This window comes from Arachis duranensis, chromosome 1 (genome assembly GCF_000817695.3).
Source record: "Arachis duranensis cultivar V14167 chromosome 1, aradu.V14167.gnm2.J7QH, whole genome shotgun sequence".
Classification (NCBI taxonomy): Eukaryota; Viridiplantae; Streptophyta; class Magnoliopsida; order Fabales; family Fabaceae; genus Arachis; species Arachis duranensis.
In genome coordinates this window covers 8,515,942-8,537,793 of record NC_029772.3, presented here as the reverse complement: position 1 = coordinate 8,537,793, position 21,852 = coordinate 8,515,942, and the positions used below count along the sequence as shown (strand labels likewise).

At 39.1% G+C, this 21,852-nt stretch overlaps 1 protein-coding gene and 1 long non-coding RNA gene across 2 annotated transcripts; both read right to left on the bottom strand.

The window, feature by feature from the left end:
• Positions 1–10,521: 10,521 nt before the first annotated feature.
• LOC110281138 (uncharacterized) lies at positions 10,522–11,105 on the bottom strand. The gene is made up of 2 exons (XR_008002940.1): positions 10,963–11,105; positions 10,522–10,754 (listed from the first exon to the last, which is right to left on the bottom strand). It is a non-coding gene; the product is annotated as an uncharacterized LOC110281138 (long non-coding RNA).
• A 7,335-nt stretch (positions 11,106–18,440) lies between these two features.
• Positions 18,441–21,507, bottom strand: LOC107495402 (ribose-phosphate pyrophosphokinase 4). Its single transcript, XM_052258048.1, has 7 exons — positions 21,274–21,507; positions 20,090–20,405; positions 19,591–19,686; positions 19,433–19,501; positions 19,220–19,352; positions 18,915–19,007; positions 18,441–18,809 (listed from the first exon to the last, which is right to left on the bottom strand). Exons 1-7 carry the CDS (start codon positions 21,402–21,404, stop codon positions 18,676–18,678), a joined length of 972 nt encoding a protein of 323 aa, XP_052114008.1. The 5' UTR covers positions 21,405–21,507; the 3' UTR covers positions 18,441–18,675.
• Between the last annotated feature and the right edge of the window lie 345 nt (positions 21,508–21,852).

The following is a 21,852-nucleotide window of genomic DNA, read 5'->3' as shown; positions in this document are numbered from 1 at the left end:
TAGAAGTGCTCCGGTTAAGCTTGGAAAATCGGCTAAGGTATGGTTTCGGTTTCCCGTATCTAATATGTAATGTGGTAGGAAATACTTAGGCTAGAGGCCATAAGATAGGCATTGAATTGTTGATGTTGTTGAATGGTTGAGATATATGATGTGGTCATATATGTGATGATGATTATTGATGCCTTGATGGTATGATGTATGAGAAATATGCATGTTGTGATATATGCTTGATAATTGGTTATGGTTGAATTATGGGTTGAACCATGTTGATGGTGAGTATGATATTGATTGTGTACAATAATGATTTATTGGAATTGGTGTTGTTGAAAATTGGCATGAGGAAGAGTATGTGATATGTCAATGTGTTTGGGTTTGAGCCACTTGGGTGAAGTGGGTTAAAATGATGGGATAGTGCTTTTGTAAATTGTGGTAAAGTGTCAATGTGTGAGTTGAGGAGGCTTGATGTTGAATTTGATATATTTTGATTGATTTAAAAGAAAAGGGATGAAATTGGCATGTTTTGATTGATTTTGAAAAGAGTTGAAAATGGCTTGTTTTGAAAATGGCACTTTGTGATTTTGTATAAAAATATGGTTTTTGGGCATACTTTGAGGGGACATAACTTGGACTACGGATCTCTGTTTTGTGCCAAATCTGTTTAGAAATGAAATTGAATCCGGGATGTCCATGTCGTTCGAAGAACGGGTGAAAAACGATTTAAAATGAGGAAGTTATGTCCGTCGAAAGATTGGGGTTTGAATCTGTGAATTTTGCAGCTTTTAACTTAGAAAAATTTTTAGCAGAACGATCCCCTGCGCGTAGGCGCACTTGGCGCGTACGTGCCGTTCTTCCAAAAAGTGCCATCCACGCGTGCGCGTGATGTGCGCTGGCGCGCCGATGGGCTGCACCCAATGTCCAGCTATTTTCCAGAGAGTTGTGCCAGAGTTGTGCCAGTTTTGTGCCTGGGGCACAAGAGTACCCACGCGTACGCGTGGTTGACGCGTGCGCGCCGTTGACTATTTTTGAATGTGCGCGTCCGCGTGAAGGGCGCCTATGCGCCGATGAGTTTTTGTGGCCATCCGCGCGTGCGCGTGGAGTGCGTGTACGCGTGGCCCTGTTTTCATCCCAAAGTTGATTTTTGAGTTTTAAAAGCCAAATCTCATACTTCTAAGCCTCCGATCTCACCACTTATGTTTTAAATCATTATGATATGCCTAGCAATTAGAAAAGGAGCTAGGGGATGTGGTAACTTGCGAGTGAAGCAAGGGAAAAAATGAATGATCAATGAGGATTAAAGGTGATTATGTGAGAGGCGGAGGATGGTGGTGGAAGTGCTTGTTATGCCATGGGCCGAAAGGCCGTAATTGTTAATGAAACGGCTGGTTATGGATTTAACCGTGAGCCGGGTGGCTGGTTATGGATTTAACCGTGAGCCGGATTGCTAGATTATTGCCGTGTTACGGCGGAGCCATGATTATGGCCAAGTATAATGCATATAAATGCTGTTGAATGAATTGTGAATGTTGCACTTCCACTGTTGGAGATGAGAGTTTCCCTGGGAGGAAGCAGTGGCTAGCCACCACGTGCTCCAAGTTGAGACTCGAAGCTCTTTTGACCCTATGTCGTCAGGGTGGTCGGGCACTGTGAAAGCCCCGGATGAGCTCACCTCCAAAAATATTCACCAGTGAGGGTGATGGATATGGATCATGATTATGATCAAGTTTATATTGAGTATAACTTGAGTTGGGGAGACACGACAGAGGGACAGTCCAATGGTTAACTGCCAGGACTTGTCGGGTTGGCTCTATAACCGACAGATGATATCATCAGCCACTAGGGACAGGCATTCATCATATGCATACTATCTGAATTGTTTGAGATTGCCTATTTGACTGCATATTACTTGCTAATTGTCTAAATGCCTTAATTGTTCCTATTTGTATATTTCTTGTTTGATATAACTGTGTTTGCTATATTTTACCCCTGCTGGTGGTTGGGAGGTCTGAAGGAATTGGAAAGGGAAGTATTAGTTAGACTGAAGAATCTTTAGTCATATGCCCTTTTATGATTTAGCTTGTTTATAAGCTTTGAATTATCTGGAGGAAGTTCTAGGATTGCCTTTGGCTTTCCTCTATTATTATGTATTATATATGTGGAAGCTGTTACCATGCTGGGGACCTCTAGTTCTCACCCATGCGGATTTTGTGGTTTTCAGATGCAGGACGTGAGGTTTTCCGCTGAGGCATGCTGGAGACTTCTAGATTTGCAAAGATCCTTTATTCTCAGGACTATGTTTTGGGTTATATGTTTTGCTTATATACTTTTATCTCCATTAAATAATACAAACTGTGATGACTCCTCTTTTGAGAGATTTTGGAGAATAGGTTTCTGTATTTGTGTCCCTTTTGGGTTTCCTTTGGGGTTTTCCTTATTTTATCATATGTATATATTGCTATGCTCGGACCGGTTATCTTCACAGTCGGATTTTGAGTCTTGATATTCCTGTTTTTGACACTCTTTGGTATATATATAATCTCGCGTTGGTTTATCCTTGTTCGTTACGTTATCGATCGGAGTGTTGCGCTTTTGAGTTGCGGTTTTTGTTTACCCTTTTTTTTCTACAAAGGCTCCTAGTTATAATCAATCATTCATACTACTATACATACTAAATTTTTATTTTAGAGGTCGTAATACCTTGCCATCTCTGAATTATGACTTAAGCATAAGACTCTGTATGGTAGGGTTTTACATTATCTTATCAGAGTAGTTCGTTCCTGTAGAGCCTAAGGGATGGACTGACTATGCTTCTGTGCATTCTCTGTATGTGTGTTATGTGCTGTTAGTATATCTGCTTGATATAATTGGCATAAACGTTCATGAGCATGCGTTTGGGACTTGAAGCACTAAACTTCCGATATTGAGACTGATCAAATTAATATCGATTGTTTGGTGTGTATAGGAACCAGATGGTGCCTCGTGGACGCGGTAGAGGCCGTGGTAGAGGCCATGGTAGAGGCCGTGGTAGAGGTCGTACTAATGCTCGTGCGCCAGAGAATAACCCTAATGACCCGGTGAACCTTATGACTACGTTGGAAAACATGGCTGCTGCGATGCAAGCCACTGCTGAAGCTCTTGGACAACGGATAAACAATCATGGCAACAACAGAAATAGAGCTCAGGGACCAGTAGAGGTCAAAACTTTCTCTGTGATGGTAAACAAGTGTAGGGTTGCTGAAGAGTGTGAGAAGAAGGCAGCCGCTGAGAGAGGAAATCATAAGGGACCATTCCCACAGAACCGAGGGAAGAACTTTGCACATAGAGGTCTGCCTTTCAAGTGGGAAAGTTCTTTCAGGAGGCCCAACAACAACAACTCCCAAGGGAAAAAGTTTGGAAAGCAGCCACAGAATGAGCAAGCTTGTGCTAGGTGTGGAAGTCACCATCCGGGAGCCCCGTGTATGGCCGGATGGGGTTTGTGCTATTACTGTAGTAAAGCGGGACATAAGGTCCCAAACTGTCCAGAGAAGCAGAAACAAGGTGCTGGAAAAGCACAACAGACTGGTCGGATGTTCACCACCTCAGCTATAGGCGTCGTGGGATCCGAGACACTCATCCGATGTAACTGTGAAATGGCTGGTCAAACTTTAAATGCTTTATTTCATTCGGGAGCATCGCATTCATTCATTGCATTTGAGAAAGCCCATGAGTTAGGATTGAAGATCGTAACCTTAGGTTATGACCTAAAAGTATATAATGCTACCCATGAAGCCATGGTGACTAGGCTTGGATGCCCGGAAGTTTCCTTTAGGTTCAGGCAGCGTGATTTTGTTCATAATTTAGTTTGCTTGCCGATGATCGGTCTTGATCTTATATTGGGATTGGACTGGTTATCTAAGAACTATGTTCTGCTTGATTGTTCTACAAAGTCGGTGTACTTTATGCCGGATGATACAGAAGGGCCGGTCGTGGTGAATAATTATTACTTGAATTCGATGATGGTGAATTGTTCTGGAATCGAGTGTCAGGGTATCCTGTTGTTAACCACGGGCGTTTCGGGTGATGATCAAAGGTTGGAACAGATTCCGGTTGTGTGTGAGTTTTCGGAAGTGTTTTCCGATGATATTGATGAATTTCCACCTAACCGAGAGGTTGAGTTTGCTATTGAGTTGGTGCCCGGGGCGGGACCAATCTCAAGCGCTCCTTATAAGATGTCACCGTTAGAGATGAACGAGCTAAAGTCTCAGTTAGAGGATTTGTTGGGAAAGAATTTTATACGACCAAGTGTCTCTCCGTGGGGTGCGCCAGTGCTACTGGTAAAGAAGAAATATGGGAGTATGCGGCTCTGTGTGGATTACAGGCAGCTGAACAAGGTCACAATAAAGAATAAGTACCCATTGCCGAGGATTGACGATCTCATGGATCAGTTGCAAGGAGCTGGAGTTTTCTCCAAGATCGATTTGCGATCCGGTTATCACCAGATAAGGGTGAGGGGTGAGGATATCCCTAAGACCTCTTTTAGGACTCGTTATGGTCATTACGAGTACACTGTAATGTCTTTTGGATTGACAAATGCTCCTGCAGTATTTATGGATTACATGAATAGAGTTTTCCGTCCGTTTCTGGATAAATTCGTTGTTGTCTTCATTGATGACATACTGATTTATTCCAAGACGGAAGAAGAGCATGCGGAACACTTGAGGACCGTGTTGCGGATTTTAAAGGAGAAGAAACTCTATGCAAAACTGTCTAAGTGCGAGTTTTGGAAGAGTGAGGTGAAGTTTTTGGGTCACGTGGTGAGTAAGAAGGGAATAGCCGTAGATCCAACTAAGGTGGAGGCTGTGATGGATTGGAAGCAACCAACCACCGTAACGGAGATAAGGAGTTTTCTGGGCTTAGCTGGCGATTACCGAAGGTTTATCAAGGGCTTTTCATAGATAGCCTTGCCAATGACAAAGTTAACCCGCAAAGACACTCCGTTTGTTTGGACTCCTGAATACGAGGAGAGCTTTTCAGACATTGAAGAAAAAGTTAACCACCGCACCTGTGTTAGTGTTACCTGAGCCGAACGAGCCATTTGAGGTGTACTGTGATGCCTCATTAAAGGGTTTAGGGTGCGTGCTGATGCAGCATCATAATGTGGTGGCGTATGCCTCACGACAGTTGAGACCTCATGAAGTTAATTACCCTACGTACGATTTGGAACTCGCTGCGGTTGTATTTGCCTTGAAGGTGTGGAGGCATTATCTCTATGGGGTTAAATTCCAAGTTTTCTCCGATCACAAGAGTTTGAAATATCTCTTTGATCAGAAAGAGCTTAATATGAGGCAGAGAATGTGGATGGAATTGTTGAAAGACTACGACTTTGAGTTGAATTAACATCCGGGAAAGGCAAATGTAGTGGCGGATGCGTTAAGTCGAAAGTCATTATATGCGGCTTGGATGATGCTTCAAGAGGAGAAGTTGCTCAAGGGATTCGAGAGTCTGAAAATTGGTGCTCGAGAAGTATCCAGAACCTTGTGTTTGAGCCGATTAGAAATCTCAAGTGACTTTAAGTCCGAACTCCTAAAGGCTCATCAAAATGATGAAGCGTTATAGAAGGTGTTACCGGCCATTGAGCAAGGAAAATAGTGGAGTGTGTCGGAAGAAAAAGATGGGTTATGGAGGTTCAAGTGTAGGATCATTATGCCGGATGTTGGCACTTTAAGGCAGGATATCTTAAAGGAGGCACACAAAAGCGGATTCTCCATTCATCCGGGAAGTACTAAGATGTACCATGATTTAAAGGCGATGTTTTGGTGGCCGGGTATAAAGAATGATGTGGTGGAATATGTTTCAAAGTGTTTAACTTGCCAAAAAGTAAAGATTGAACATAAAAGACCTTCCGGGATGTTGCAACCTTTAGAGATTCCACAATGAAAGTGGGAAAGTATTGCAATGGACTTTGTGTCGGGATTGCCAAGGACTAGGGCTGGTTTTGATGCTATCTGGGTGATTGTGGACCGACTGACGAAGTCAGCTCACTTTTTACCCATTCGTATGACTTACACCCTCGAGGAGCTAGCACGGTTATACATAAAGGAGATTGTGAGACTTCATGGTGTACCTGCTACTATAATCTCTGATAGAGATCCTCGTTTCACTTCAAGGTTTTGGGGTGCATTTCAGAAAGCTTTTGGAACCCGATTAAGCTTGAGCACGGCTTACCATCCTCAAACAGATGGTCAATCCGAGAGGACGATCCAAACACTAGAGGATATGTTAAGAGCTTGTGTTTTGGACTAACTGGCAAGTTGGGATCGGTATATGCCATTAGTGGAGTTTGCATACAATAATAATTATCATGCGAGCATCGGAATGGCTCCGTATGAGGCCTTGTATGGGAGGAAATGTCAATCTCCGCTATGTTGGTATGAAGCTGGAGAGAAAAGCTTGTTGGGGCCGGAAATGATAGCTGAGACTACTGAACAAGTCAAGAAAATCTGAGATAGGATGCTTACAGCGCAGAGTCGTCAAAAGAGTTACGTCGATCAGAGGCGAAAGCCCTTAGAATTTGAGGAAGGAGACCATGTTTTCCTTAAGGTTACTCCGACAACGGGAGTAGGTAGGGCGATTAAGGAAAAGAAGTTGAATCCTCGATACATTGGTCCATTTCAGATCCTGGAGAGGATTGGACCGGTGGCGTATCGAATGGCTCTACCACCTCATCTTTCGAACCTGCACGACGTATTTCACGTGTCGCAACTTCGGAAGTACACTCCTGATGATAGCCATGTGTTGGAACCTGAGTCGGTTCAGTTAAGGAAAGATTTGACGCTTCTAGTGGCTCCAGTCAGAATTGATGACACTAGTATCAAACGGTTGCGTGGAAAAGAGGTTTCATTAGTCAAAGTGGCATGGAGTCGAGGCGGTGTTGAGGAACACACTTGGGAACTTGAGCCGGAGATGCGAACGGATTATCCGCATTTATTCTCAGGTAATTGCATTTGAATTTTGTGGGAAAAATTTCCAATTAGGTGGGTAGAATGTAAAACCCGGTTAATTAACGGCTAATTAACTCATAAATGAGAATTTATTCTAGAAAGCCCAAAATGTGATTTTTGTGGCTAAATGTGATAGAAGAGATTGAGACGAGAATTTCGGTACCAATTTTATAGAATTCGGACCAAGATTGGACCGAACGGGCCAAACCGGGCCAACCGGACCCAAAGTGGGCCCTTGGCACAACTAAACTAAACCAAAACCCTAGTTTTCAGCACTCTCTCTCCTCATTACACACACACACACACGCTGAAATGGAGGCCATGAGGGAAGAATACTCTCTCAAACTTCTATCTCTTACTTGATCTTCAAACCATCATAACTTTTGATCTAGAGCTCCGATTTCCGCACCGTTTACGGCCACGCGTTCACCACGGAGAGCTCTACAAAACCCATACAATTAATCTTGAGATAAACCACGTTTTTATCTTCGAAATTCCAGCCTTGTTTTCGAGTTTTATGAGCAAAAATATTGAGATTTTGGGCTCTTTGATGTTATAGGACCCAACTCTCTTGAAGGAGAAGGTTAATCTTGTCTCCTTGGACCTTGGGTATGGTAAGATTCTCAACCCTAGTGTAATTTTTTGTTCTATGATGTTTGGGTGTTGATGTGTATGGGTATGATGATTGTGGCTTAGGTTGTGTATGTGTGAATATTGGAGCTTGATTGGTGATATTGAAAAGCTTAAAAAGGGATTTGATGGTGAAAAATCTGTTCTTGGAGGTGTTGAGACCTTGAGAGCTTGTGGATAAGTGGTTTGGAAGTGCTCCGGTTGAGCTTGGAAAATCGGCTAAGGTATGGTTTCGGTTTTCCGTATCTAATATGTAATGTGGTTGATGCCTTGATGGTATGATGTATGAGAAATATGCATGTTGTGATATATGCTTGATAATTGGTTATGGTTGAATTATGGGTTGAACCATGTTGATGGTGAGTATAATATTGATTGTGTACAATAATGATTTATTGGAATTGGTGTTGTTGAAAATTGGCATGAGGAAGAGTATGTGATATGTCAATGTGTTTGGGTTTGAGCCACTTGGGTGAAGTGGGTTAAAATGATGGGATAGTGCTTTTGTAAATTGTGGTAAAGTGTCAATGTGTGATTTGAAGGGGCTTGATGTTGAATTTGATATATTTTGATTGATTTCAAAGAAAAGGGATGAAATTGGCATGTTTTGATTGATTTTGAAAAGAGTTGAAAATGGCTTGTTTTGAAAATGGCACTTTGTGATTTTGTATAAAAATATGGTTTTGGGGCATACTTTGACGGGACATAACTTGAACTACGGATCTCTGTTTTGTGCCAAATCTGTTTAGAAATGAAATTGAATCCGGGATGTCCATGCCGTTCGAAGAACGGGTGAAAAACAATTTAAAATGAGGAAGTTATGTTCGTCGAAAGATTGGGGTTTGAATCTGTGAATTCTGCAGCTTTTAACTTAGAAAAATTTTTAGCAGAACGATCCCCTGCGCGTAGGCGCACTTAGCGCGTAGGCGCACTTAGCGCGTAGGCGCACTTAGCGCGTAGGCGCACTTAGCGCGTAGGCGCACTTAGCGCGTAGGCGCACTTAGCGCGTACGCGCCGTTCTTCCAGAAAGTGCCATCCACGCGTGCGCGTGATGTGCGCGGGCGCGCCGATGGGCTGCACCCAATGTCCAGCTATTTTCCAGAGAGTTGTGCCAGAGTTGTGCCAGTTTTGTGCCTGGGGCACAAGAGTACCCACGCGTACGCGTGGTTGACGCGTGCGCGCCGTTGACTAATTTTGAATGTGCGCGTCCGCGTGAAGGGCGCCTACGCGCCGATGAGTTTTTGTGGCCATCCGCGCGTGCGCGTGGAGTGCGCGTACGCGTGGCCCTGTTTTCATCCCAAAGTTGATTTTTGAGTTTTAAAAGCCAAATCTCATACTTCTAAGCCTCCGATCTCACCACTTATGTCTTAAATCATTATGATATGCCTAGCAATTAGAAAAGGAGCTAGGGGATGTGGTAACTTGCGAGTGAAGCAAGGGAAAAATAAAGGATCAAAGGTGATTATGTGAGAGGCGGAGGATGGTGGTGGAAGTGCTTGTTATGCCATGGGCCGAAAGGCCGTAATTGTTAATGAAACAGGTGGTTATGGATTTAACCGTGAGCCGGGTGGCTGGTTATGGATTTAACCGTGAGCCGGATGGCTAGATTATTGCCGTGTTACGGCGGAGCCATGATTATGGCCAAGTATAATGCATATAAATGTTGTTGAATGAATTGTGAATGTTGCACTTCCACTGTTGGAGATGAGAGTTTCCCTGGGAGGAAGCAGTGGCTAGCCACCACGTGCTCCAGGTTGAGACTCGAAGCTCTTTTGACCCTATGTCGTCAGGGTGGCCGGGCACTGTGAAAGCCCCGGATGAGCTCACCCCCAAAAATATTCACCAGTGAGGGTGATGGATATGGATCATGATTATGATCAAGTTTATATTGAGTATAACTTGAGTTGGGGAGACACGATAGAGGGATAGTCCAATGGTTAACTGCCAGGACTTGTCGGGTTGGCTCTATAACCGACAGATGATATCATCAGCCACTAGGGACAGGCATTCATCATATGCATACTATCTGAATTGTTTGAGATTGCCTATTTGACTACATATTACTTGCTAATTGTCTAAATGCCTTAATTGTTCCTATTTGTATATTTCTTGTTTGATATAACTGTGTTTGCTACATTTTACCCCTGCTGGTGGTTGGGAGGTCTGAAGGAATTGGAAAGGGAAGTATTAGTTAGACTGAAGGATCTTTAGTCATATGCCCTTTTATGGTTTAGCTTGTTTATAAGCTTTGAATTATCTGGAGGAAGTTCTAGGATTGCCTTTGGCTTTCCTCTATTATTATGTATTATATATGTGGAAGCTGTTACCATGCTGGAGACCTCTGGTTCTCACCCATGCGGATTTTGTGGTTTTCAGATGCAGGACGTGAGGTTTCCCGCTGAGGCATGCTGGAGATTTCTAGATTTGCGAAGATCCTTTATTCTCAGGACTATGTTTTGGGTTATATGTTTTGCTTATATACTTTTATCTCCATTAAATAATACAAACTGTGATGACTCCTCTTATGGGAGATTTTGGAGAATAGGTTTCCGTATTTGTGTCCCTTTGGGTTTCCTTTGGGGTTTCCCTTATTTTATCATATGTATATATTGCTATACTCGAATCGGTTATCTTCGCAACCGGATCTTGAGTCTTGATATTCATGTTTTTGACACTCCTTTGTATATATATAATCTCGCGTTGGTTTATCTTTGTTCGTTACGTTATCGATCGGAGTGTTGCGCTTTTGAGTTGCGGTTTTTGTTTACCCTTTTTTTTCCACAAAGGCTCCTAGTTATAATCAATCATTCATACTACTATACGTACTAAATTTTTATTTTAGAGGTCGTAATACCTTGCCATCTCTGAATTATGACTTAAGCATAAGACTCTGTATGGTAGGGTGTTACAAACATAGTTTCAAACTTTCAGCAGCAAATCAATTAATCAACAGTATAGTTATAACTTATGAATCCAAACTAATCTGAAAACATATCAGGAGCAAAAACTAAATTGAATCGAATTCCAAAGTCAGAATCCAAATTAAATTGAATTCAGAATTACATCACCATTCAACAAATTGAATAAATAATGTCTTCTCGCTGTTGTTCCTGTTCCATCTTCAACACCCAGCAAAAATAAATTAACCTTCAACAAAAGTAACTCAAACAAATTAACCCAGCAAAGAAAATATTTAATCAAATCATTCAATCAATCATTATTTCAGAAAATTAGAAACTCGGATTAAGCAAAATTATCAAACTCAAAATCAGAAATCAAAGAACCCAAAACCCAGAATCGGTATTATTAACAAATGTACAAACCAAGCCATATTAATTAAAGCAGCAGCGCTTACCGGCGGCGAAGGAGGAAGGAAAGTGACGGCAAGGGAGGAATGGGAAGTGACGGGCTGATGACAACGGAACAAGGGAAGTGAACTCGAACAGAGAGCGACAGAGAGCTCGAAGCTCAGACACAGAGAGAGTGAGAGCGACAGAGAGCTCGAAGCTCAGACACAGAGAGAGTGAGAGTGAGAGAGAGCGCGCGCTTGAAGAGATGACGATCAACCGGGAAACCTTCGCGACGGTTATCCCACGGGGTCAACGCTTTCTTTGTGTGACGGTGACGAGAAGAGGAAAGATGAGAAGGGATTGGCGATGAGAAGAGTGCGACGGCACCCACGATTCCTGCCGGCGGCGAAAGCACCATCTACCGGAGAAGAAGAGTTCGGCCATGGGGGATTGTGATGGCGGGCTGGTGGCTGGGGTTAGGTTAGGGTAAGGTTTCTGATTCTCAGAGATGAGATGAAGAGGTGGGGGTGGCGTGGGAATGACGCGTTAGAACTTATATACCCAAACCGGAAATCCTGAAAAAAACCGGATGGTTCTACCGGTTCACCGGTTAATCACCGGTTTGATCGGTTTTTTACCGGTTTTTTGCTAAGCGGTTTCTGACCTTACCCGAACCGGTTATCAGTTAATCCAGTTGAACCGGCCGGTCCGGTTCGATTTTCAGAACCATGTTGTCAAAGTATTCTCCACATGAGTTTGTTTTGTTGACTGATGGGAAAGAACTTGAATGTTATGGAGAGGCTGTTGAAGATGGAAGTAAAGCTCAATGGTTTGAAGCTATGCAAGAAGAAATGAAGTCCTTGCTTGAGAATTATACCTATGAGTTGGTGAAACTATCGAAGGGTATGCGAGTTTTGAAGAACAAATAGGTATTCAGAATCAAGAATGAAGAACACAATTTTAAGTCTTGGTATAAAGTTAGATTGGTTGTTAGAAGCTTTAGCCAGAGAAAATGTGTTGATTATGAAGAGATTTTCCTCCTGTTGTGAGGATGTCATCCATTCGTGCTGTGCTTGGATTAGCAATTTCTCTTGATCTGGAGATTAAACAAATAGATGTGAACACAGCTTTTTTTCATGGTAATTTGGACAAAGAGATCTACATGGAGCAACCAAAGGGCTTTGTTGTTAAAAGAATGAAAGATTTTGTGTGCAAGTTTAAGAAAAGTCTTTATGGGTTGAATCAAACTCCAAAACAGTGGTACAAGAAGTTTGAATATATTATGGAAGACCATGATTACCGTAAGATAACTTTAGATCATTGTGTATTTATGCAAAAATTTTCTGATAGTAATTTTATCATTATTTTTCTTTGTGTGGATAATATTTTAATTTTGGATAAGAATGCTTTGAGGATTAATGAGTTGAAAAAACAGTTGAACAAGTTCTTTGCTATGAAGAACTTGGGTCCTGCCAAACAGATTTTGTACATGACTATTACTTGTTATAGAGATTCCAAGAAACTTTATTTGTCATAGGAGAAGTACATAAAGTAGGTGCTTCAAAGGTTTGACATGAATAATGTCAAATGTGTTGCTAGTTCTTTTGCTCCTCATTTTAAGTTGAGCACCAAGCAGTGTCCAACCACTAATGAGGAGAAACAAGTAATGGATGAAATTTCTTATGCTTCAGCTGTTGAAAGCTTGATGTATACTATGGTGTGCACTAGACCAAACATTGCTCATGCGGTTGATACTGTGAGTCATTTTCTCTCTAATCTAGGTAAAGAACATTAGAATATTTTTAAATGGATTATGAGATATCTCAAAAGTACAATTAACTTGAGTTTGAGTTTTAGTGGTGAGAAACTTTTGCTAATTGGCTTTACTGACGCAGACATGGCAGGAGATATTGATTCTTGAAAGTCTACTTCTAATTATTTGATCAAATTTACAGGGGAAGTTATTTCATGGCAGTCAAGGTTACAGAAGTGTGTTGCACTTTCTACTACAGAGGCAGAGTTTATTGCAACAACTGAAGCATGTAAAGAGTTATTGTGGATGAAGAAGTTTTTTGTAGCACTTGGTTTTAAGCAAGACCATTATGTGTTATTGTGTGATAGTCAAAGTGTTATTCATCTTGTCAAGAACTCTACTTTTCATGAACATATCGATGTTAGGTATCACTGGATACGGGATGCGTTAGATTCCAAGTTGTTGAAACTTGAGAAAGTTCACACTGATGATAATGGTGCTGATATGATGACAAAAGATATTGTCAAGAGATAAGATTGAAATATGTTGTTTGATTGCCGAAATGGCGAGGCCTCCACCTAGTCGAGAAGAGCGAGATTTGTTGGGTTTTTTCTCTCCTTTGTGAGGCCCAAGCCCAATTTTTTGGGGTATCTCTTACTTTCTTTGCACCCAGTGTGTCACAATTCTAATAAGATTTTTGGAGTTATTGAGAAATAGAGAGTGTAGCCATCAAAGTGAGAGAGAAGAGGGAAGACAAAATTCCTATTTTTATAAAAACAGTAAATTTCAAATAGCAGTTCTTATTAGTTCATCGTTAGATCGGCTTAAAATTTGAATCACGTATTCCTCTCATCTTGTTCTTTATTCTGGTTGGTGAAGATGTTCATTAAAAGTTTATAGTGGAAGAAATTGCGTTTGCAAGAGAGAAAATAGATTCCCCGTTTTTATGCGGAGCAACAATATTTGAATAGCAATTTCTCATTCGTTCACCGTTTGATTAATGTAAAATTTAGACTTCAGATTTTTCTCATTTTCTTCTTCATTCTGGATGGTGAAAATTTTTATTGGAGGTCTGCAGTGGGAGAAATAGGCTTTGAACAACAGCTCTATTTTTGAGGTATTTTTCATCTTCTTGTTTTTCTTTTGTAAGTTTTGGTGCTTTGATATTTTGGCTGGTTATATGTGCGATTTGTGTTTTGTTTTTACCTCTCATAGTGAGGGAGTTTTCCACGTTAAATCTTGGTGTGTTCTTGTTATTGCTTTACTTGTTGTGAGTGTTTTCATATTGTTCTTGTGTTTGTGTTATTTTTCCTGCTGGGCTCTTTCACATATTAACGTTAGTTCTTTGCATGAGGAAGTTTAAATACATTGTGACAAAATATTTTTCCATACGTAAAAGTATCACATTTGTTTCCATTTTGTTTAGCCACATAGTGTTTATGAATCATACATTTTTTGCAGTCACCTACATTTGATTTTTTTTTTTTTTTAACCCAGAAAGGAACAAAGAAATTAGTGCCTGTTGATGAGTAATACAGAGCAAGATTTGGATGATTTAATTTGCATTATGCATAGGTCTTGCGTTTATGCTAGAGTACAATGATAATAGGAACTAAATTCACAGGTTTCACCATGCTAAAGTTACAGCAGAGATGAAAGGATGCTATTGTAATGTAAAAACAGGAAAAAAAAAATCGAAGTTGAGGATCTCCTTTATCACCAACTTGAATATTCTATCCAATATTATTATTAGTTCCCTAATTTGCCTTCATATTTGTAGGGCATTAGCAATAGATCCTGCTAGACTCAATACTTCAAAAGGAGCTTTGTTTGCAATAGCTTTCACAGTTAAAGGGCAAGAATCTGTGATCCAAAAGTATGCAAAAGCATTATCCAAGGCTCCTGCAAAATTCGAAATCGAATGGCGGCAATACCATCAAAACATGTATCCAAGTGTGAGAGTGTAGAAGAAGTATGTGTAAATATTAACTTTGCAAGAGAAAAAGTCTATGTAGGCATTTAATGGGAAGAAGTGGGAGAAGTTTAATAGCGAAAAAGTTGTCTCACTGGCATATGCAAGGATACAAGGAAAGGCTGCACTTGTGACACATTTTCAGAATTCAAGCTTAATGAATGAGGATAAGCGGTGTCGGCCAATTCTCTTTCATTCAGAGGGCCAAGAGACGAATGATCAGGTAACTTCTGACGACAATAAAGTTGTTAAGAGAGCCGAGCCGACCGGACACATTCATCCTGATCTTATACATACGCCTTGCAAACTTGATTGTGAAGAGTCATTAAGACTTTAGAATTGGAAATGGTTTAATTTATATATTGATCAATTATTGCTTTTTTCAAGTGTTTTTCTGATTGTTTCTCTCTTACCATCCAGGAGAATTTTCTATCCAGCAATTTGAATATATGTATTCGTCAACCAGACGGGTCTTACTCAGGTGATTTATTGGAGAGTCCAAAGGGCGATTGGGACGAGAAACTAGAAAAAGATTAACCGTTTGCTAGCTATTTATATGTTCCTAGCCACAATAATAAATGGGGGTTGGGAATGCTAACAACTGCATAGGGCAATGTTAAGGTGTACAAAGCTAATTGATTTAAAAGAACAAAAAAGTTGGTGTATAAAGGTGAAGAAGCAGCATAGCTTTCAGCTGCTGGAGACTCTGAATATGTCAATATTTCATAATAATCATCAATGGAGGAAGAGAATAAGATGGCATTTCTTTGTCAGCTTGCATGCCAGAGTTTGCAGATTTGACTAATTTGTATATTATTAAAATGAGGTACTGTCATATTAGCTTTGTCAATGTTGTCATGAAACCTAAAAAGCTTGTGCATGTATATATGTGAACCAGTTTCTTTGCCTTATTCTTATGTTAGATCAGCCATCTAGAATATTGTTACTGGATACATTGAAATGTTGGAATATCCTTGAAGAACCTCTTATTTTTCTCTGGAGTTTATCCTTAGTCTATCAATATCGTGAAATTTGATAAAATAAGTGTAGATATCATATGATACGAACATCTTAAAACCATGTTCATCAGAATAAGCACCTACAACTACCTACATCTGCCATGTATGTGATGTAGTTTAATCCTAGAAAGAGGCTTAGTAAGTAGTAACACAGTAAGACCCAATTAATTGCAATCATAATTACTATAATCTGCTGTTAGTGAATTTGAGCTCTATTTAAAAATTTGTTGTTGCCCAATGAATTGCTGCATGCAAAAAGCGGGATTCCAACCTTGACACATGCTTAAGTGGATTAGTAAATTAACTACTAGACTAAACATCACATGCATTTGTTTACATGAAAAAAGAGACATGCTCTCTAAAAGCTGCACTCACTGAAGCTTCTCTTCTTTGTCTTCCTTCTCCTCCTCCTCTTCTTCGTCGTCGTCATCATCAGATGAGGTCAGAAGGGGTTGTACAGCTTCACTGGCTGCTCTGAAACGATACGCATTCCTAATTGCTTGTGCATGATTTCGAACCTTTCTCATTACTTGTTCCCTTTCCTCTTCTTTCTTCAAGTCCAAGGTGTAAGCAAATCTGCGCGAAGCATTTAGCACAAGTGCCGCTTGCCTCCACTGCTTGAGCCGATCAATCGAGGCATTTTTGGTGGTCGTGATGTCGAATGGAGAACCTTCATCCTCATCGGTCGCCACCAGTCGTTGTTGAACCGTTGAAGGAGCAGCAGCAGTGTTAGTGATTGCGTGGTTTTCTACATCAATGGCCACTTGAGGATGCTGATCTTGGATCCCAACACGTTCTATTGGATCATGAGCATCTACATGAGAATGGAGAATCACAAAGCAAAAGCTAATAACTGTTCCAACTGAAAATCCCAACAGCAACTTAATCTTCATCATTTGAGCTATAAAGATTCCCACAAAAAAATACATGAGTTCCTCAAATACAAAGGGGACATTCCTTGACAAGCTAAGTGACATGGTGGAGAAAGCAATGGACGAAACCACACTATATGCATCTGGTTTTGCAACCATGGCGGTGGCTCTATCGGAGAAGAAGGAGAAGACGGTGGTGGATAGCATAACCAAGAACGTAGTCAGAGATCTGAACCGAAGAATTCTCAAGCGCTGCCACTTTCGTGCTAAGAATCTAAGAATTCTTGAGTGTTTCCAATCCTTTGCAAGAAGAGCGACGAGGAAAGTGATGGAACTGAAGAGAGCGTAGAAAATGATCTTCCATGGTTTCCAGTTGCCCAAGAGATGGTTGAAGGAGGAGCTGAGAGCATAACAGATTAATCCAATTAGAGCTGAAGCAACGGTTACCAATCTCCACAACCTTTCTTGCTTGTTCAAACGCACCATATTTTTCTTGCCTCGTCAATTTTGGGATATTTGAATTTATTGAGTTCAAATAGGTCGTTTCATGCTTGTTTGGAAGAAATTTCCAAGAAATGTATAGGCTGTGTCTAATGCTGCCTTTACCAATATTATTATAATGAACTTATGTTCTGCTTTTTAGATGTGTGGGAGTAATTGGAAGGGAAAAAGAGAATAGTTTTTTTTGGCTTTGACTCATAAGTAATAAACCACTTCTGAATTACCTTCATTGGTTGGGGCTGATCTTGGATGCCAAGCTGTTCTGGTGTAACATTTGAGCATTGTCTGATTCCATAAAAATAAAATTCAAATTTAGCATCAACATTAGATAGTTAATGCTCAATACATATTTATCCATCTAGTAAAGCTACCTCAACAATGGAAAAGTTAGTTAATGTATGATTAGTTTAGAAAAACACAGTAACTCAAAAAATATTACCACAATAGCAGAATAGTAATTACAGTCCTAGAACCATTTTTTGATGGACCTATAATTATTATTCTACTATTATAGTAATATTTTTTGGGTTATAGCATTTTCTTTAAAACTAATCATATATCAGCTATTTTTTTCATCCATGTGTCCTAATTTTATTGATCAGTCAACTATAGCCAACTTTAACCACCACAAACCACCACAGAAGTCACCCTTATGTATACTATATATGTGTTGAATATGTACGCGAGTATTGACCAAATATTTTATCCGCTCTTTTTATTGTGATTGTGACAAGTGGGTTTATAACACACTAGTTATACAATTAGAAGATGAAAAATACTATAGGGTTATCAAAATTTATTACTTTCGGTAATTAGTTAATTATAAATTTTTTAAAATATGGGATAAAGCATGTAAAGGAATTGAATTTATAATTAAGGAATGTCAAAAACAATAAATTCTAATATTTCATAATATTTCTCAAAGGATATATAATTTCGTACACTATGCTTAAGCAGTAGATTGTAGTGAAGCTTCATCCATGACCATTTGCGGTTGAATTTCATCACTGGCTTCAGTGGCTTGCGGAGAAGCTACCCCAAACTGCATGCATCCCGTGCTTTATATCAATTGTGTTGTTATTACAGATTTATATTTAACTTGTGTTAAAAAAATGGCTTGATTTCATGTCATATATCAACTTAAGCTTTAGAATCTGTCAATCAATTAATCAATTACATCACTTTCAACAAATACTACCTTTGTGTAAGTACATCACCAGATTAATGTTAGTTCTTTGCATGAGAAGAAGTTGAAATACATTGTGACAAAATATTTTCCAATTTTAACATTAGAGTATTACATTTGTTTCCATTTTGTTTAGCCAAATATTGTTTATGAATCATATATTTTTGCAGTCACTTACATATTTATTATTATTATTTAACCCACAAAGGAACAAAGAAATTAATGCCTGTTGATGAGTAATACAGAGCAAAATTTGGATGATTTAATTTGCATTATGCATAGGTCTTGCTTTTATGCTAGAGAACAATCATAATAGAAACTAAATTCACAGGTTTCACCATGCTAAGGTTACAGCAGAGATGAAAGGATGTTATTGTAATGTAAAAACAGGAAAAAAAAAATTGAAGTTGAGGATCTCCTTTATCACCAACTTGAATATTCTATCCAATATTATTAGTAGTTCCCTAATTTGCCTTCATATTTGTAGGGCATTAGCAATAGATCCTGCTAGACTCAATACTTCAAAAGGAGCTTTGTTTGCAATAGCTTTCACAGTTAAAGGGCAAGAATCTGTGATCCAAAAGTGTGCAAAAGCATTATCCGAGGCTCCTGCGAAATTCGAAATCGAATGGCGGTAATACCATCAAAACATGTATCCAAGTGTGAGAAATGTAGAAGTATGTGAAAATATTATGCTTGGGAGTTGGGACTAACCGTCTTTATGAGTGAATCGCTCCCACGATTGCTTGGGGAATACGCCGTGTGTGACATAGGCGCTCACCTTTGCTGCACCTTGATATGCTAAAACTTTCTGAGTAAAACCAGCAAGATAAAAAGGAGATACATGTTAATTGCCAAGTTGCAAATAGATGCAGACACATGCATTCATGTTTAAGATTCTAATATAGACACTAAGTTTTGCTTATGGTGTTGCTAAGCTAGAATCATAAGAAAAATGAGAACATACAAAAAGAAAAAAAAATTGACATAATCATCTTCAATTCGCAAATTGAAATAACTTGCCTGACACTCAACCAGGGTGCTTCCAGATTGAACCAAATCATCAACAATTACTACATGATGACCGGTGACGTCGCCTTCCTTGAGTTGAACTATCCGCTTGTCACCGTCACGAACTTTTGTACATACTACCTGCCACCTCAAATTTCAGGTAATCTATTTGGGAAAAAAATTACAGAATAGATTAAATAGATAGATACTAAGAGACTCACCACTCGGAAACTATCAAACTGCTTGTGAAACCTCTTCCAAGCACCATCATCTGGAAATGCTATAACTACCTGGAAATTACAACTGTTTTAACATCATAATTTGATCGCTAGACAAAGGCAGTAAGATTTTGAAGTAATGTAGATTACAAAATACTCACATTTTTGGCATCCGGAAGCCGTTGCAAGCGTTGCTTTAAGAGAGGAATACCGGTCTCAAACAAGGGCAAAACCTCATCTCCAAAATAAAACCTCTCCTGCATATTTAAGTCATAAATAAAATTGAATGAAAATTCATGGTATTTGAATTGAATGAGAAGTTTACCAGAACATCATAAGAAACAAATGAGAGCAATGTTGCTATCTTCTTCAAAAGTATATGAGAAATTAAGTGAAGAGCATAAACATAGCATTATGATAGAATATCATGATCATCTGAAGTGAACAAGTAGTTTTGGGCAAAAACACTACTCTTAAATTGTACTTTTGATTCCATCTAGGCCATGTATTCTATTGGATGGTGTCGATGTGTCTTCACTCATTCTTTGGATAGTGTATTTAACAGTAAACATAACTTTAATAACAATCCATAAGTACCATAATTAAAGGACCACAAAATTGAAGGTAATGAATTCCTTTTAAAGCATTATGTACACAAACCTGCAAAGCATGAATGTCATATATGACTAAACTAGTTGGGCCACCTCTTGAAATCGGAATATTCGTCAACATCCTTGCAAGGGTGAAGGCAGTTGCTACATCTCCTTCTTCCTCCATTCGCTCGAAGGATCCAGTTGGAAAGAAAGGCAATACCAATGTGAACGAAGCGACAAATAGACGAGGGAGTGCATACACAACAGAAAGTTGCTCAAAGATATGTGCTGGGGAGCTGAAAGATGCCAGAAAAGCAACGTGTTGACCTCGGAGCTCTTCTGCATTTTCTATAAAAATATTTGGAAATCCATCAGCAAAAGACCTGGAGAATCATAAAATTAGTCAGCTTTTAAATTTTCTTTTCCTAAACGATGCATGAAGAAACATCAAAACATAATAACATATGTTAAAGGGAAGACAAGTAAAGACATCATTGTTAATAAGCCAAAATCGGAAATAAAATGAATGTTCATTCTGTTAAGTTCAGAGCATAGCCAAATGAGAACTGGGATGAAGTGAAGAACATAGATGAGAAAATGAGAGGGAATAATACACAGGTAGTTCATTGTTTTGCAAGAATTCAGAGAAATTGGGAATGAATTTGTATTTGAACTAGAGACTCTTGAATTTATGGCTTTATGCAGATCAATATATCATTTATTTTATTTTCTACTTTTTATTGTTCATATAAGAGGTAGTTTCCACTGTCACATCAGTGAAACTCAATTCCAACCAGAACCATTCACTGTTTCAATATATAAATGGTTGATTTCATGTAATGTAAATTTTAATGCTGGATTTGCTTGCTCTTCTCGGATCAAAGATGCCGAAAAGAGTTAATTAAAAAAATGAATGAATAAACTAACATGATTCTTCTAATATGCTAAAGTAAGCTATAGAATTTAGATAGCTTAAAGAACTCCTACAATCAGTTCCTTTTTTTCTTTTTTTAATCAAAGTTTCTTTTCATCATATCAGTTAATTAAAAAACATGATTCTTTTTTCTTTTCCTTTTTTTCTTTTTTCTTTTCAAGAAAGCTCATCCAAATATTCAGTTACCATTGAAATTACTGGAATAGGAGCCAATACACAATCCATGAATAGTTTCAGCTTTCAAGCAAGAAAATAAATAAATAAAAAGATTCAAACGAATGAGAAAGAAGGAGAGTATAGTAATTGTTAAGAGTTACCTCCATTTGATACTCTGAAGAGTGACGTGGTCAAATGAATGAGAAGCAACATTGCGAGCGAGTTCCTCACAGTCAACGGAGTAGAACAAGTTCACGTGCTTCTTCGGGCACTTCACCATTGCTTTCTTCATTTTGTTCTTCTTCTTCTTCTTCTTGTTCTGTTTTTCTCAGCTTCAACAAACAACAAAGCCAAGCGTGAAGACAAAGCAGGAAGAGAATTTAGCGAGGGGTTTTAAAACAAAAAAAAACAAAAAGCAGCAAAACAACAAAATAAGTTTCTTTTTTTATTAAAGAAAAAAAAAAAGAAAAAGGGTTTTCTGGTTGGTAGGATAGTCAACTAGTCAACTCCGAAAGACACGGAATCAAATGAAAGAAACGGGTGGGTCGGGTCCCTCTTTCAGTCTTTTCTTACATGACTCTGTTTTGGTAAAGGAATTTTGTTTAGAATAATTATTTCAATTAATTTTTCTACAGAGTAATTACTTAAATCGGTCTTTAAGAATTTTAAAAACAGATATTTTAATTTTTTAAAAAAATTAATATATCAATTAATTTTTAATATTTTTTTTCATCAGATAT